At 44.4% G+C, this 18,301-nt stretch overlaps 1 protein-coding gene across 1 annotated transcript in view; it reads left to right on the forward strand.

Moving 5' to 3' along the window:
- The first annotated feature begins 493 nt into the window (after positions 1–493).
- LOC124620034 (lipase 3-like) overlaps positions 494–18,301 on the forward strand; it is a 410,637-nt gene continuing 392,829 nt past the window's right edge. Inside the window, exon 1 of the mRNA XM_047146699.1 lies at positions 494–649. Within this exon, the coding sequence (XP_047002655.1) occupies positions 494–649 (156 nt within the window). The remainder of the gene's footprint in view (positions 650–18,301) is intronic.

An 18,301-nucleotide genomic window follows, 5' to 3' on the forward strand; every position in this document is an offset into this window, starting at 1 on the left:
ACAAGTGAATAAATACTGTTGCCAAGACATATAGAAGCTGCTGAGTGCCGTCAGTGGCCGTGCCATCTCACAATTGTTGTGACCGTAGAAAATTTTTAATTTTTATTCTTGCTTTTGTGACCATATTAAGAGTCCAGGCTCCATAGGCAAACAGCCAGCCGACATTAAGAAATAGTCCACCAGGATGTATGGACAAGATAAGCGGCGGAGGCTGCCAGAGTAAGCAGCATGAGTCAAACTTGCGCAATGGAAGATGCAAACACCAGGGCGACAATACAACAAGAGAGTGTGTGCGGAAAAGACTCATGTGGAACCAAATTAAGTTGTGTCCAGCTAGAGACGAGAGTGTTGTGTGGAACCATAGGTATTCTTGTGCAATCCGATCAGTTAGAAATGAAAGGGTCGTGTGAAACAAATTAACTCGTGTGCACCCAAGTACATGAGAAACGAGATAAAAGGCCAGGCAGCGGAATAGCTAGAGGCAGAGATTCAGATGCAGATTCAGAGCCAGTGCCGGCAGTTTGGAGATTCCGCAGCGAGACGCCAGCAGGGGCCGAGTAGGTCCATAGCAGCCGATACAGCTGATAAAGACTTCAACTACGAGAAGACGGTGATAGACTCTGGTGGACACTCAGGAACTGCAGGTCAAGTGGGATTTTTAGAGTTTCATTGGAATAGTGTTGAACAGAGGCTGTCAGTCTTTGTCTCAATTGCTTAGAGAGATTTCAGTGCTAACCAAGAACAAGTCATTGCTTTGTACTTGTTTCTTATATGTGTCGGCAATTAGCTTTGAAGTAGCAAGTCCGAATAAATAGACTGAATCTTACTAAGGGGTGTATGGTCCAACACCTCACATAAGTACAGGATGTTACAAGATTCGGTGACCGATGGATTGGTAGAGACGGACCAATTCCATGGCCTCCACGCTCTCCTGAACTCAACCCTCTTGACTTTCATTTATGGGGGCATTTGAAAGCTCTTGTCTACGCAACCCCGGTACCAAATGTAGAGACTCTTCGTGCTCGTATTGTGGACGGCTGTGATACAATACGCCATTCTCCAGGGCTGCATCAGTGCATCAGGGATTCCATGCGACGGAGGGTGGATGCATGTATCCTCGCTAACGGAGGACATTTTGAACATTTCCTGTAAAAAAGTGTTTGAAGTCACGCTGGTACGTTCTGTTGCTGTGTGTTTCCATTCCATGATTAATGTGATTTGAAGAGAAGTAAGAAAATGAGATCTAACATGGAAAGGAAGCGTTTCCGGACACATGTCCACATAACATATTTTCTTTCTTTGTTTGTGAGGAATGTTTCCTGAAAGTTTGGCCGTACCTTTTTGTAACACCCTGTATATGTGAGAACAAACTTGATAGAAACTAACCAATCTTTTCTGCCTACTGCAATTCTGTAACCTATTTTCAGGAAACTTATTTGCTTCAAACCAAGGAGATTCCCTCCCTCTCATCTCTGATATAAAGGCTGACAGCAATTTATAACCAACCCATTGTCGTTAACGTCCCGATTGCGCTACGCACTTTGCACTTACTTCATTCTGGTATAGTGAGGCTGTGCCGGGACGCGACACAATACATTTATCAAATTTGTAGGTGGTGCTTAATACAAATAATCAATATTTGTTACTGAAACTGAGTAACAACAGCATACTTTAATATCACGAGATGGCAACTGGGTACTGTGGCACTTCTAAATAAGGTATGTATTGGAAAATATGTCTCAGACAAACAAGTCCTAAACACAAAGATTTTAGAATTAACGTATTGTCCATTAAGAACTAACCACGTAGTTTATATCTTCGTGGTGATGTTCAAACCCATACTTCTTGTTACACAATCAAGATATATCATCATGAAGATTATCCAGAAACTTCCTAGAGAAAGAAACTTGACTCTCCAGAAACAGTCAACAGTGAAGAATTCAAGAGTGTGCAGAATGAAATGAAGTTATAAACGATGCAGAAACTAACCTCTATGGACTTGATAATTGTCAACATCTCTGGAACTATTCCGTCACGCACAAGCACGGGGAAGGATATCAGCGAGTGGAGCGGTACTAATAAACAAACCCGGCTTAACTATCATGGTAAAGCGTACTTCAGCACAGGAAAGAAATGGTACTGATCTTACCAGACATCTTCCACGTAGTAAAGACTTCTCAATAACTCAGCTCTTCAAAAAACGAAAATGACTTCATCAGAACAGCCATACAGCCTCAGTTGTTGCTCCCGATCATACATGTATTAGCACTTCAGAGTACTCAATAAGCAATGGAACTAAGCAAATAGAAGAATGGCTCCCTTCCTTCGGACAAGAAGCTCACATGGTTGCTAATGGTCAACGAATTCTGTTCTCTGATGGCCAACCAACACTCCGGAGGTCAACTACCGATGCATTGTTGTAGCAAAGAGTTTGCAAAAGTATCTGAACCGATGTACAAGTATACGAGTATAATGGATTTTGTTAGTGCAACTTTTCAAACACAATAGTAAAATACATGTTACAAATAACAGAAAAATAAAATTGATGTCTAATTCCATGGGGAACCGTGTGCACAATGATAGTATTATTGTCAATGTATTTTGGATAAATATCAGCATCGGTCGTAAAGATTGAAATCCTTTATTTTACAGATCGATTTCAGTCACTGTGTGACCATCTTCAGCGCTAAAAATACGTAAGAACCATCAGACACGAGGATCTTAACACAAATGTGGCCCTATTTATAACCACCATCAAAAAATAAAGAAACAGAAAAACATACACAAAAAAAAGATTATCGTACATACCAAACTATTCGAACCTTGTAGACCCATATCATAATTCCAACAAATTTTCTATGACGTGTAACATGTACTGTGAAGATTATTTCCAACAGATGTTTTCGCTTTTACTGCATATAATTGTGGTGTCACCGCCAGACACCACACTTGCTAGGTGGTAGCTTTAAATCGGCCGCGGTCCACTAGTACATGTCGGACCCGCGTGTCGCCACTGTCAGGGATCGCAGACCGAGCGCCACCACAAGGCAGGTCTCGAGATACGGACTAGCACTCGTCCCAGTTGTACGGACGACTTTGCTAGCGACTACATGGACGAAGCTTCGCTCATTTGCAGAGCAGATAGAATAGTCTTCAGCTAAGTCAATGGCTACGACCTAGCAAGGCGCCATTAGTAACGTTGCATGTATCTAAAGAGTCTCACTTGTATCGCCACAATCTCCAGATGTACCAAAAGAATGGATTAAAGTTAAGTATTCCAGAAGCTACGTACTTTTCTTTATAGCATTCATTACGAATCCTGTTTCAGACCTCACGCACCCTGCTTTGGCTTAGCGCGTGCTTTCGGCTTCCTCTCATTGTGTCTAGGCTGTCTTGTCTAGACACAACAATAATTATTTTGAAATTACGGAAGAGCCTATCTTGCGGCCTCAGCAGTTGCCGATCCAAAATACAGTGAACTTATAGCTTACACAGCACACTAGCTAAGCTCAGTATAGAAAAAACAAGCATCGTTGTGCCCTCTATGTCCAAAAGCGTACAACACGCAGACGTCATATACAACATATACCATTAATTGAAAAACCAAAGCTTGCATAAAGTAACCTTTATAATCACATGACGAGTTTTTACCGTCGGAAGTCATAGCAAAACTTTAAAAAACGTAGTACAGGTATGATAAAAATACAGGGGATTATGCCCTCTGACGTAACGTACAACGTAAAATTTTTATAGGAATACACCTAACTTTAAAGGACGCAGTAACCTCTCAGAAACAAACACAGAAATGTTACCATCAGAAACATCCTTATTACATTTTCAAAAGTATCGATTAAGTATAAAAACATTAATCCTTTATAATGGGACTTTACGTCCTCAAAATATAATATATTGTGAGGAAACGAAAGAGTCAACACACAAGTAGCTTTCAATAGAGGTACTGTAATCCTGTTAGCTCTCTATCTTGTAAAATTTTCTGTATGTATGGTATGTATATGTGAACACACATCAACAACAGTTTTGCACCATCGCTATGCGTCGCGCAAGTGTGTTACTATTGTGACTGTTCCTGTACCGATTGGAAGGTCACCCCTGACGTTTGTGAACGTACATGCAGTTGACATGAGTGCTACTTACAGGTCAAATGCCACAAGCGAATGAATTGCAGCATTTAAGTTCAAAATAAGGCAAGAATAGGAACACATTGTAGACGTCTGTGTAACAGCAAAGTGATGATCCGCCATGCCACGAAAGACACTGGCAATCAATGATAGGGGCTGTATCGTCACGTTACGTGCAGGAGGCTTGTCAACCACGGATGCAGCTCGATGAGATGCTGACTTGGAACCGATTCACATTGGCAACCGAGCGGGGTGGCGCAGTGGTTAGACACTGGACTCGCATTCGGGAGGACGACGGTTCAATCCCGCGTCCGGCCATCCTGATTTAGGTTTTCCGTGATTTCCCTAAATCGCTCCAGGCAAATGCCGGGATGGTTCCTCTGAAAGGGCACGGCCGACTTCCTTCCCAATCCTTCCCTAATCCGATGAGACCGATGACCACGCTGTCTGGTCTCCTTCCCCAAACCAACCAACCAACCATAACATTGACAGGTAATGATGAAGAGAGACATCGCTCAGCCCGTCACTTTCGACAGGTACAGAGGTTGATCGATACCGACGAACGAAAGGAACCGTGGCCAGGTTGCTCCGTAACTGGATTCGGCGCTCAGAGAGGCCACAGGACGTCAAAAATCACTCCAAACTGTTAGAAAACGGCTGCATGATGCGAATCTGAATTCCCGATGACCATGACGACCACCAAGTCGTACACTACAGCAACAAACACTGTTACAGATGGGAAAGAAATCATGCAGATTGGATGCCCCAGGATTGTAATCGACTGTGGCCGGCCAGGGTGGCCGAGCGGTTCTAGGCGCTACAGTCTGGAACCGCGCGACCGCTGCGGTAACAGGTTCGAATCCTGCCTCGGGGATGGATGTGTGTGATGTCCTTAGGTTAGTTAGGTTTAGGTAGTTCTAAGTTCTAGGGGACTAATGACCTCAGCAGTTGAGTCCCATAGTGCTCAGAGCCATTTTTTTTTTCTAGGGGACTGATGACCACAGAACTTAAGTCCCATAGTGCTCAGAGTCATTTTTTTTGTAATCGACTGTTGTTTACGGACGAGATCGAAACCGTATGGACCCTCATAGACGCAGGCAACGTGTTTAGAGACGAACCGATAACATCGAATGCCTTAAACAGAGTCTGAAGTGATGTTCTAGGGTGGCATTACATGCGCCCACCGTAAACCTCTTGTGGTTGTTGAAGCCTGTTGCACCGCTCCATGGTACAGGGACGAGATTCTGCAACCAATAATCTGACCGTACCGTCGATTACATTATGACAATTACTTCTTGATGGATGATAACTCCCTTGTTCATTGTGGCAATCTCGTGAATATGTTCCATCATCAGAATGGATTGGCCTGCCTGTTCCCCGGACATGAACACTATGACACATTTGCGGGGCTGATTGAAATGAGATGTTTCTGGACGTTGACAAAGACTACGTACCCTGCGCGACTTACGCACAATCTCCATCGTAGTGTGGTCCAGTTTGGGCCAGGGCTGGCTGGCTTGATGATTTCGTCGATGATATGCTACGACGGATTCAAGCGAGCATCTCAGCAAGGGGGCGTTCCGCTACGTATTGACGTTTCTCAGAAGTGGAGTGAAAAACCCCATTGGGGAGGGTTACAAAAATGTTTTTTTTTTATTTGGTGATTTGGACATATTGCAAATGAATATATGTGCAGGCTTCAGAGTCAGTTTTTGTTTCCGTCCCATGAATTTCGAAATAAAGGGGTGATGCAAAAATTTTGTTAATGCAGCAAAGTAGTGGTGAAATGGTATTCTGGGGTGGCATTACATGCGCCCACAGTAAACCTCTCGTGGTTGTTGGAGGCAATCGCACTACAATCCCAATGCTCGCGCGCGTGCGTGTGTGTGTGTGTGTGTGTGTGTGTGTGTGTGTGTGTGTGTGTGTGTGTGTGTGTGTATTAAACATCTCTTCCTAAACTATTGGATCAGTTTCAGCCAAATGTGGTACACATACCACTTGCTGTCTCCAAATAAGCACTATGTGTTAACAACTACATACCTCTCAAGCGCGTGTGGATGAAAAAGTAGCGTAACGAACTGCACACAATTGCCCAGAATATACTGATCGAATGGTTGATGATGAGATTACTACGCGACTAGCAACAAACTTTCCATAATTTAAAACTTTTACGAAAATTTTTCTCGCTGACATATCTCAGAAATGATTCAAGAAGGAAAGTTCATGGCTTACTACATTTTTCCCTGTGCATGCCTTAAAACTGCTGCATCACGCATGACGATACAATCTAGTACAGTTTTACTACTAACACTATCCGCAACTCATTTTGCAGGCAGTATCCACACATTAAACTACACGTGCCTGCAAAATTGTATAATTCTACGACATATGGTTCAGGAAATATGATTTCAGAAACATTGAATTGCGTGCAAAACTGCAACATCAGGAATGCCATTTTAATTTATTACGTCTTTACTTGTAACTCTATTCGCAACACATTTCGCGACTAGTGTCTATATATACCACTGAATCTACCTGCAAAACTATATTATTGTACGACACATAGCTCAGCAGAGATGACGTCATAAACTCGGAGATGCGTGAAAATCTAGGGTCTTCTTAAAACAGCGCCCAAGATATGCAGAGTCTACTCATAAAGCCCGCCTGGCTAGCCGCGCGGTCTAACACGCTGCTCCCCGAGCGTGAAGGCGTGCCGGTCTCCAGCACGAATACGCGCGGCGGATTAGTATCGAGGTCCGGCGTGCCGGCCAGCCTTTGGATGGTTTCTAAGACGGTTTTCCATCTGCCTCGGCTAATACCGGCTTTCCTCTTATTCCGCCTCATTTACACTACGTCTACATCTACATCTACATCTACGTCGGCGATTGCTGCGCAAACACTGCCTCCACGTACGTGTACACCATAATTGCTCTACCATGCAGACATTTGGGGCTACACTCGTCTGGTATGAGACGGTCCCGGGGAGGGGAGGGGCGGGGGGGGGGGGACACTGGTGGCCGAACCGGGGGCGGGGGAGGTGGTCCATTGGTGGCCGAACCGCACATTAACCTTGGGTTCGGTGGGGGGTGGCGGTGGGGTGGGTGGACTGCTGTGGCCTTTTGTGGGTTTGTGAATCACTGAGGGCTACGTCAATAAGCAAAACTGGCGCATTTGGGGGACTGAGGATCCACATTTCGCGATCGAGAAATCTCTTCATCCTCAACGGGTGACTATGTTGTGTGCAATATCCCTTCACGGAATAATGGGTGCGATATTCCTTGACGGCACGGTGACTAGGTGAGAAAGTCTTGGAAGATGATTTCGTCTCTATTATCTAAAGTAATCCTGATTTTGACAAGACGGAGCTCGACTCTACCGAAGCAGGAGAATGTTTGATAACCTGGAGGAGCACTTCGGGAATCGCATTCGGGCTCCGGAGAACCCATAGGCCACTGGTATGGGCCTCGATTTGCCGCCATATTCACCGGATCTGAACACATGTGACCCCTTTCTGTGGGGCTGTATTAAAGACAAGGTGCACAGTAATAACCCCAAAACCATTGCTAAGCTTAAAACAGCCATGCAGCAGGTCATCGACAGACACTTGGGCGGGTCGTGCAGAATTTCGCTATTCGTCTGCACCACGTCATCGCCAATGACGTCAGGCATATCGAACATGTAACCTAAATCCGAATATCTGTAGTGACATTCACATGTTGAATAAAATGTGTGCACGCCGTAGTTTGTACCTAATTTACGTTTTTCTTTCCATATAGTTCAATAATTGTCACCCCCTACGTAGCGTGCTCGTATGTTCAACATCTCCTCCTTGATCGGTTTCAACCACACTTGATACATAAATTATTTAGTATCTAGAAGGATATTCTGTGGGGGCTAAAAATCACCAAAGTGCAACTGTAGTGGGGATGCGAGTGATAACGAGGTGAGGGACAGAGTAGGGCTGGAGGAGTAGGTGGACAGTGAGAGAGGGATGAGAAGGTGGACAGACAGAGAGGGGGGAGGAGAACGGGTGAGTGTGGGGGGTTGAGGGGGTGGATAGACAGGGAGGGGAGAGGAAATTGACAGAGAGGGAGGATGAGGAAATATGGAGGAGACAGAGGGCACCGGGGGGGAAGGGGGGGGGGAGGAGAAGGGCGGAGAAAGGTGGGAGACAGAGACGGACAAATAAAGGGAGGGAAGGAGTAGATGGAGGGGTGAAGGGGAAGGAGAGAGTGAAGGGGACGAGGAGATGGAGAGAGGGAAGATGAAGCGATGGACAGAGAGATGGAGGAGACTAGGAGGTGGATAGGGGAAGAGGGGAGGGGTAGATAGAGAAATGAGGGAGGAGGAGATCGACTAATACAAGACTGGAAGAGATAAATAACACAGCCCATGCTGGGTTTATAGGCCATTCATACAATAATATCGCTTTTGACTGGTGGTTATCAAGTGGCTGGACAGTGTTTGTGTAGTGTGTGAGCTGGTGCGTTGCTGGCGCCAGTTTCCATCTATTATTTCTTTATATCGTTGAGTCGACTTCGATGTTGATTTGTCTTCTTCACATCTTTGGCAACGGGGAATTTCAACTGCAGTGTGCCCGCTCTACTGGGGGCTGGTGTGCGGGTATCCGCGGTGTGAGTTGGAGTGACGTGGGACTGTGTTTGTATGCAGTACGGCGAAAGGCCGACTCGGCATGACGAAGGAGCGTGGCTAGTCGCTATTGCGAGTTTAACCGTTACTCTGGAAATCTTCTGCCCATGGTGATTGGGGATTCCCTCGAGGTTGGAAGGACAAGTTCCGTCGAGTTGGTTACAAGTTACACAGGCCGAATGAATTGGAGTCGTCAAGTTGCTTCGGTGGGTGGTGTTCATGTTAACTAAATATATATTATGACTGAATTTGGTGTCGTCACTTGATACCTTGACGGCAGTTAAGGAAGTGTAACGAAGCCCACCAAACAGACATGAAGCATGGCTAAACACGTAGCTAGAAGTGTAACTAAGTAGTGCGTAAGTCTGTGTTTGGCGTTCCAATATACGCTGAAATATTTTTCCCCTGCTACCTGTTATGTCATTATTTTAGTCTCGCCTTTAAATGTGTGCCGAGATTGTTCTTGCTAATCTAACTTAAATGCCATTATTTTAGTGATGGTTTTAAGGGATTGGCAAACCAAAATTTAAGAGCCGTGACTACCCAAGTAAGTCACGGTGGTTAATTCTGTTCGTTTCATTTGTGGAGTATATCACTGAAAGATATTGATAATTAGTTATGCAGTTAGGGTTGTGTATCTGATGCTTCAAAGTACTGTCTGCGCTGATGTGTTCTATGTTGCAGTTAATTTGCAGTGGGATCGGAGTACCACGGTGGCAGAGTTATACTTAAGGCCCTGCCCCCCCCCCCCCCTCCCACGTCTCGGGTTATGTTGTTACTGTCATGTGATTCCATTCCTTCGATCGAGAGTTATGGTTTCTGAAGCTCAATCGCAGTGCAAAGTTGAGTACTTTTCAAACTTTTAACCTTTTATTTCATTTCTATCACGTGGATTTCTTGTATTGGTTACACTCTTTTGGTGTGCTACCGTCCATCACTAATTCTCATGGAGAGCGGAAGCGGCCGTGTTAAGTTTTTCTTGGGAATATCTGCTCGTTATAGTCAGGTAATGAAATCATTCGAACCTGGTCTGTGCAAATAGTATTGTTCTAATTTATCAGAAGTTGGCTGAGTAAACTTTAAAAATTCTGGTGTTTGTTGAACTCGGAACTTTGATGTGAGTTAGTCATATTTTACGAATCCGGATTTTGTGAACATCGTATTAATGAAAACTTGGCCTAGTAAACCTTAAAATTTTGGTGTTTTGTGGACTCAGAACTTTATCTGATATAGTTACGTTAGTCATGTTTTATGAGCATGCTTTTATGAATATTGTGTTTGAATTATGAAAAGTTGGCCAAGAAAGCCTTAAAACATTGCTGTCTGTTGAAACTGGGTTGGTTATGTCAGCCGTATTTATCTTAATAACGGTTTTATGAATAGTGTTTCATTTGATGAAAAGTTACCTGAGTAAACCTTACAAATATTGGCATTTGTTGAACTCAGAACTTTTCTCTGAGCTAGTTAAGTCAGTTACATTTTTCGAAGGATGTTTTTATGAATATTGTCTGTAAATTACGAAAAGTTGGCCAAAGAAGTCTTAAAACATTACTGTATGTTGAACTCCGAACTTGGATGTGATGAAAAGACAGATGAAAGGGTTTCCATGCAAGTGATGAAGTAGGTGTAATTTATTTGTCAGTCATATTGAATTAATTATGGGTCCATGGACATGGTCAAAATTAATGTAAGTGGTTGAAAGAAAACGATATGTGGAAGATACCTCAAAAGATCTTTGTGTTCTATAAGACAAGCTTTGTTGCAATTGTGGTTCCTGTGAATGTACACTACTGGCAATTAAAATTGATACACCAAGAAGAAATGCAGATGATAAACGGGTATTCATTGGACAAATGTATTATACTAGAACTGACATGTCATTAAATTTTCACGCAATTTGGGTGCATAGATCCTGAGAAATCAGTACCCAGAACAACCACCTCTGGCCGTAATTACGGCCTTGATACGCCTTGGCATTGAGTCAAACACAGCTTGGAAGGCGTGTACAGGTATAGTTGCCCATGCAGCTTCAACACGATCCCACAGCTCATCAAGAGTAGTGACTGGCGTATTGTGACGAGCCAGTTGCTCGGCCACCATTGACCAGACGTTTTCAATTGGTGAGGGGCTGGAGAATGTGCTGGCCAGGGCAGCAGTCGAACATTTTCTGTATCCAAAAAGGCACGTACATGACCTCCAACATGCGGTCGTTCATTATCCTGCTGAAATGTAGGGTTTCGCAGGGATCGAATGAAGGGTACAGCTACGGGTCGTAACAAATCTGAAATGTAACGTCCACTGTTCAAAGTGCCGTCAATACGAACAAGAGGTGACCGAGACGTGTAACCAATGGCACCCCATACCATCGCGCCGGGTGATACGCCAGTATGATGATGACGAATACACGCTTGCAATGTGCGTTCACCGCGATGTCGCCATACACGTATGCGACCATCATGATACTGTAAACAGAACATGGATTCGTCCGAAAAAATGACGTTTTGACATTCGTGCACCCAGGTTCGTCGTTGAGTTTACCATCGGGGGCGCTCTGTCAGTGATGCAGAGTCAAGGGTAACTGCAGCCATGGTCTCCGAGCTGATAGTCCATGCTGCTGCAAACGTCGTGGAAATGTTCGTGCAGATGGTTATTGTCTTGCAAGCGTCCACATCTGTTGACTCAAGGATAGAGACGTCGCTACACGATCCGTTACAGCCATGCGGATAAGATGCCTGTCATCTCGACTACTAGTGATACGAGGCCGTTGGGATCCAGCACGGCGTTTCGTATTACCCTCCTGAACCCACCGATTCCATATTCTGCTAACAGTCATTGGATCTCGACCAACGCGAGCAGCAATGTCGCGATACGATAAACCGCAATCGCGATAGGCTACATTCCGACCTTTATCAAAGTCGGAAACGTGATGATACGCATTTATCCTCCTGAAGCATCACAACAACGTTTCACCAGGCAACGCCGGTCAACTGCTGTTTGGATATGAGAAATCGGTTGAAAACTTTCCTCATGTCAGCACGTTGTAGGTGTCGCCACCGGCGCCAATCTTGTGTGAATGCTCTGAAAAGCCAATAATTTGCATATCACAGCATCTTCTAACTGTCGGTTAAATTTCGCGTCTGTAGCACGTCATCTTCGTGGTGTAGCAATTTTAATGGCCAGTAGTGTATCATGAGCAAGGTGTTTGTAAGAAAGAAGTGTGTGGCAACTACAACTGATTTCGATCGTGATTTCGGTGTGTCCTTAGGGGCCACACCCGAGTGTGTTTCCAAAATCTGCGTGTTCAGTTGGAATGTGGGTGGGGAAACGCCGCCGTCCGCCGTATCGAACGCAGCAGCGCCGCCACTCACGCTGTGGCGGGGCGGTCGGCACGGGAGTTGCGCGGCCGGCGGTCGCGTGCCGCTGGGCTGGGCCAGGCGGGCTCGCTTTTTCCTATCGCGATGCATACGAATTGCCGGCCACTCTGGCGCCCACCTGAGCTTCCGAAAGGAGTCACGCGCGGCCCCAGTCGCTGGCGGCGCGCCTGTATATAACGTGTCGGCCGCTGTGCAAACACGCCGCGGCCCGCAGTGCGGGGAGCTCTGGCCGCCACGTCACCTGCCTCTTCTCTGTCTGGGCCTCTGCCAGCTCGGCACTAGCGCATCAAATGGCTCTGAGCACTATGCGACTTAACTTCTGAGGTCATCAGTCGCCTATAACTCAGAGCTAATTAAACCTAACTAACCTTAGGACATCACACACATCCATGCCCGAGGCAGGATTCGAACCTGCGACCGTAGCGGTCACGCGGCTCCAGACTGAAGCGCCCAGAGTCACACGGCCACTAGCGCATCAGTCCCCCACTCGGACCTCAGGGAGGGGAGTTTAACGAAGAGAAAAACACTGATTAAGCAACGAAAGGGTGGCGTACTAAACCAGTCAGAGCGTGGAGTTTCAGAAGTTTGGACATAGTAGGTGAAACGCACGCTAAATCATGCAGAGGTAACAGGTAATTAGGGTTGTGGAAAGGGCCAAGGGAGTTGCGGTCGGATTCATTTCACAACTGTAATTTATTATCATTTAGTTCACAAATACACTTTTGAAAGAATTAAATTTGCTTCACGGCTGAAGGCCTCCAAACAGATGCTTTAGAATAAGTTCATGTTTGAAAACACATAACACACAGTTAAATTTACGAATTAGATAAATCGTATACATATACGAGATCAGCATGCGGAGCGGATGAAGGCCGCCGGATTAAATCTTCAAAATTCCAAATACAATATGATGATTACTGAAGGCAGAAGGCCTCAACGTTTTAAGATGCTAAAAGGGCTGATGGCCCGCAAGGTCCACAGAAAGAGATAAACAAACGCAAGAAGATGGCTGAAGGCCGCAAAGTTAAATTCTGAAAATTAAGGAAATATATATATTTCAACAATCAGTAAAAGAATACACTAACTTTACAAATTCCCTTTTGCAACACCAACGCCGGAAGGGCCACAATAACATATAAAATCTTTCAGAGGAAATAACCTTTCAAGAGCAGAAGGCACTAATGTTTGGACCTGAAGGAAGCTTTGAGTACATGTTTTCAGGGCTGAAGGCCCTCAATTAACTTCGCCCAGTTGAAAATATAAAATAGAGTAAAGCCCCAAAAAACCTTTTAAAATAAATTACAACAACATTAACACTGGCAAAGAATGATTAAGGGAACAGCACTCAGGAGCCTTCAGGGGATCGGTCTGCCCTTCTTCACTTAGCCGGCCGTGGTGGCCGAGCGGTTCTAGGCGCTACAGTCTGGAACCGCGCGACGGCTACGGTCGCAGGTTCGAATCCTGCCTCGGGCATGGATGTGTGTGATGTCCTTAGGTTAGTTAGGTTTAAGTAGTTTTAAGTTCTAGGGGACTGATGACCTCAGTAGTTAAGTCCCATAGTGCTCAGAGCCATTTGAACCATTTGAACCTCCTTCACCTAGGCGAGACAGGCGGTGAGCCCAACTACACTCGATTCATCCGAATCCAACCAAGGACAGTTACGGACCGACCGACCAACCGCTTGCTTGCCACGTCGGAGTACACGAGAATTCAAGGCCCCAAAAAAGTTACAAGTGTCACTAATCCCAAACAAACGTGTATGTGAACTGAGCTGCCAAAACTACACACCATGTTGGGCAGCAACAACAGGTGAGGAAAAGACACTGCCTAAAACTTACGTTAGCGGCCAGGGCAGGTAACCAGAACACTAACGTCCACAAGGCAGAAAATTCGGCTGGTGCACTTAACTACGGATAAATTAATTTAATCTCGAACACTTCACTCGTTTTTGCTCACAGGAAAACCTCCACAACAGCAACGCCGGAAATAACAACGCCGTGAACTCTCCTCCTCGCACGTCCCGACTCACTCCACGACAGATGACAACCGGGAAGTCATAGCAGCCGAGCAAAGATCCTATCAGAGGGGATATATCGATACTCGCTACTAGCGCCGATGACGGTCAGGCAAAACAGCAACTCAGTAACGCCAGTAATTTAAATCAACGTGGTGAGATAGAAATACGTTAAAACAGGGTGTAAAATACCAAATAGTTGAACGGCGAGCCATGCACGGCTCAGCAGGAAAGACAAAAATTCTGAACAGGGCTCTGTCTAGACACAGTGTGGTCACCAAACTGAAATGCAATGAAGGTAAGGTTTTCTCGTCACGTGAATGTAAGGTAATATGGACAACAGCAGAAAATAACGGGAGCGACAAGAAATTAGGGCTGAAAGGGAGTTACCCTGAACGTTTCAGTCATAGGGGTATTTACGTCACAACTAACAACAAACCAACAGTAACAACAATAGACCACGTACACACGTCGACATCAGAAGCAGACGATGATGAGTTAGAGAAAGCATATGAAGGATTGAACGCGTATTTCAGTAGTGGTATGTAGAATGAGATGGTCATCCAATAATCGTGGGGAATCGCAGTTCGGTACTAGCGGAAGGAATGCAAGACAGACCTAAAGGACAGTATGGACTTGATTGTAGGAATAAGGGATGAGTAAGAATAACTGATTTCGGTGATACATTTTAGTTAGTAAGAGTGAAAAAAGCAGATCAAAAATGAGAAGAGGAGGAGGCATATTTGAAAAAGGCCTGGTTCTTCAAGGCTATAGAAACTGCAGTAATGAATATCGAAGTAGCCAGCTCAATTGACGAGATGTAAAAATCTCTAAAAAAGGCAATTACAAACGTTAGGCGGACAAACATAGGTAAAAGGAAGGTAACTGCGAAGAAACCTTGGGTAACAGGAGAAATACTACAGCGTAGTACACAAAAGGTTTAGGGAAATCCGGAAATATAGCAATATAGGCAGTTATAAGAGTCGAGGGGCATGAAAGGGAAGCAGTGGTTGGGAAGGGAGTGAGACAGGGTTGTAGCCTCTCCCCGATGTTATTCAATCTGTATATTGAGCAAGCAGTAAAGGAAACAAAAGAAACATTTGGAGTAGGTATTAAAATCCAGGGAGAAGAAATAAAAACTTTGAGGTTCGCCGATGACATTGTAATTCTGTCAGAGACAGCAAAGGACTTAGAAGGGCAGTTGAACGGAATGGACAGTGTCTTGAAAGGAGGATATAAGATGAACATCAACAAAAGCAAAACGAGGATAATGGAATGCAGTCGAATTAAGTCGGGTGATGCTGAGGGAATTAGATTAGGAAATGAGACACTTAAAGTAGTAAAGGAGTTTTGCTATTTGGGAGCAAAATAACTGATGATGGTCGAAGTAGAGAGAATATAAAATGTAGACTGGCAATGGCAAGAAAAGCATTTCTGAAGAAGAGAAATTTGTTAACATCGAGTATAGATTTAAGTGTCAGGAAGTCGTTTCTGAAAGTGTTTGTATGGAGTGTAGCCATGTATGGAAGTGAAACATGGACGATAAATATTTTGGACAAGAAGAGAATAGAATCTTTCGAAATGTGGTGCTACAGAAGAATGCTGAAGGTTAGATGGGAACATCACATAACTAATGAGGAAGTATTGAATAGGATTGGGGAGAAGAGAAGTTTGTGGCACAACTTGACTAGAAGAAGGGAGCGGTTGGTAGGACATGTCCTGAGGCATCAAGGGATCACAAATTTAGCATTGGAGGGCAGCGTGGAGGGTAAAAATCGTAGAGGGAGACCAAGAGATGAATACACTAAGCAGATTCAGAAGGATGTAGGTTGCAGTAAGTACTGGGAGATGAAGGAGCTTGCACAGGATAGATTAGCATCGAGAGCTGCATCAAACCAGTCTCAGGACTGAAGACCACAACAACAACAATGTCACCTGACAATCACACAAACAGACAGTGCGGGTAAGCGAAGGTAAAATGGCTCCAGGACATGTATGAAGAAACAAAAAAAGAAATTGTCATCGGATGAAAAGATTCAGCAGATAAAACGTCAAAACAAACTTACAACGAAGTTCAAAGCAAGCGTGTCAACATCAACAGTGCCATGGGAATTGCACTGTTATGCGCAGAGAGAGCAGGTAGGTGGAAACAGTACACTGAAGCCGTCTTGTCGGATGATGTAGTAGACAAAGAAATTGGAGTTGATATGGAAGACACAGGGCGTCTAGTATTAAGAGCCAAACTCTAATTGAACTTTGGAAGTTTTTGGGATGAAATGAAGGCAGAAGGCATTGACAAAAATACTTCGAAACTTTTGAAACTACTGCGACCGAGCGACGAGGCTTAGTGGTTAGCACACTGGACTCGTATTGTGCAGGACAACGGTTCAAACACGAATCCTCCTATCCAGATTTAGATTTTCCGTGATTTCCCAAAATCGCTGCAGGCAGATGCCGGGATGGTTCCTTTGAAGGGCGCCGCCAATTGATGTAGACGGGACGTTAGACCGAATCTTCCTTCCTTCCTTTTATTGAAATCATTGGAGGAAAAAGCAACCAAATGAGTATTCAAATCGGTCGGTAGAATTTATTAGTCTGGAGAGGTACCATCATACTTCCGAGAAAATTATCCACAGAACCCCGAAGATAGCACGAGAAGATTGTTGCGAGAACTATCGCAGTATCATTTTAACAGCTCATGTGTCCAACTCGCTGGCAAGAATAATGGAAAAGAAAACAGAGGATCTGTTAGATCACAATCAGTTTGGCTTTCGGAAAGGTAAAGGCATCAGTGCGGCTATTTAGCCGTTGCATTTGATAATGAAAGAAAGCCTGAAGAACAATCAAGACACGTTCATAGGATGTATCAGTCTGGAAAAGCCGTTCGACAATGTAGGATGGCGCAAATTTTTTCTGAGAAAAAAGGGGAGGTAAAATATAAAGAAAGGCAGATGATGTGCAAGAGAGTACAGTAAGAATGGAAAAGCAAGAACGAAGTTCCCGGTTTGAAAGATAGGTAAGACTGGGATGTAGTCTTTCTCGCATAGAGCTCAGTCTCTCCATGGAACAAACAATGACGGAAATAAAAAAGAAAGGTTCAACAGTGGGATTACAATTGAGGCTGAAAGAATATTCATGACAGCACTCGTTGGTGACATTGCTATCCTGAGAGAAAGTAAAGAAGCATTTCAAGAGGACGTGTTGACTGGAATGAACAATCTAATGAGTACAGAATTTGGTCTGAGAGTAAACCGAAAGAAGACGAAATTAAGAACGAGTTGAAGAAATCAGATTAGCGATAAACTTAACATAAAAATTGGGGACCACGAATTAGAGAAAGTAATTCTGCTACATTGCAAGCAAAATAACGTATGACGGACGAAGTAAGGAGGACATAAAACACAGACTAGCACAAGCAAAGAGGCATTTCTGCCCAAAATAAGTTCACTGATATCAATCATCGACCTTAATTTGAGGAAGAAATTTATGAGGGCGTACGTTTGGAGCAGGATACGATTCGAACGTGAGTGATAGACTGTGGGAAAAACGGAACAGAAACACATCGAAATGTTTGAGATTTGTTGCTACAGACAAATGTTGAAAATTAGGTGGACTGATACGGACTAAAGAGATTCTCACTAGAATCGGCGAAGAGAGGAACATATAGAAGCCACAGACAAGAAAAAGGGACAGGATGCCAGGACATTACGGAATAGCTTTGATGGTACAAGAGGAAGCTGTAAAGTATAGAAACTGTAGTGGAAGACAGAGTTTACATTATACAAGCTGTTCCAGGAGGAATGCTCAATAATCAGGGATACTGCAATAATACTGATTTGAAGCAAAACGCTTGGGATGAACGTATACCCCATTTTGAATGTTTCTCGAGGTAGAAAACAAAGTACGCCTCTTTTGGGCTAGTAGCGCACATGTGTGTGTCTTACCAAAAAATGGTTCAAATGGCTCTAAGCACTATGGGACTTAACATCTGGGGTCATCAGTCCCCTAGACTTTGAACTACTTAAACCTAACTAACCTAAGGGCATCACACACATTCATGACCGAGACAGGATTCGAGCCTGCGACCGTAGTAGCAGTGCGGTTCCGGACTGAAGCGCCTAGAA

The sequence above is a fragment of the Schistocerca americana genome, chromosome 6 (genome assembly GCF_021461395.2).
Source record: "Schistocerca americana isolate TAMUIC-IGC-003095 chromosome 6, iqSchAmer2.1, whole genome shotgun sequence".
Classification (NCBI taxonomy): domain Eukaryota; kingdom Metazoa; phylum Arthropoda; class Insecta; order Orthoptera; family Acrididae; genus Schistocerca; species Schistocerca americana.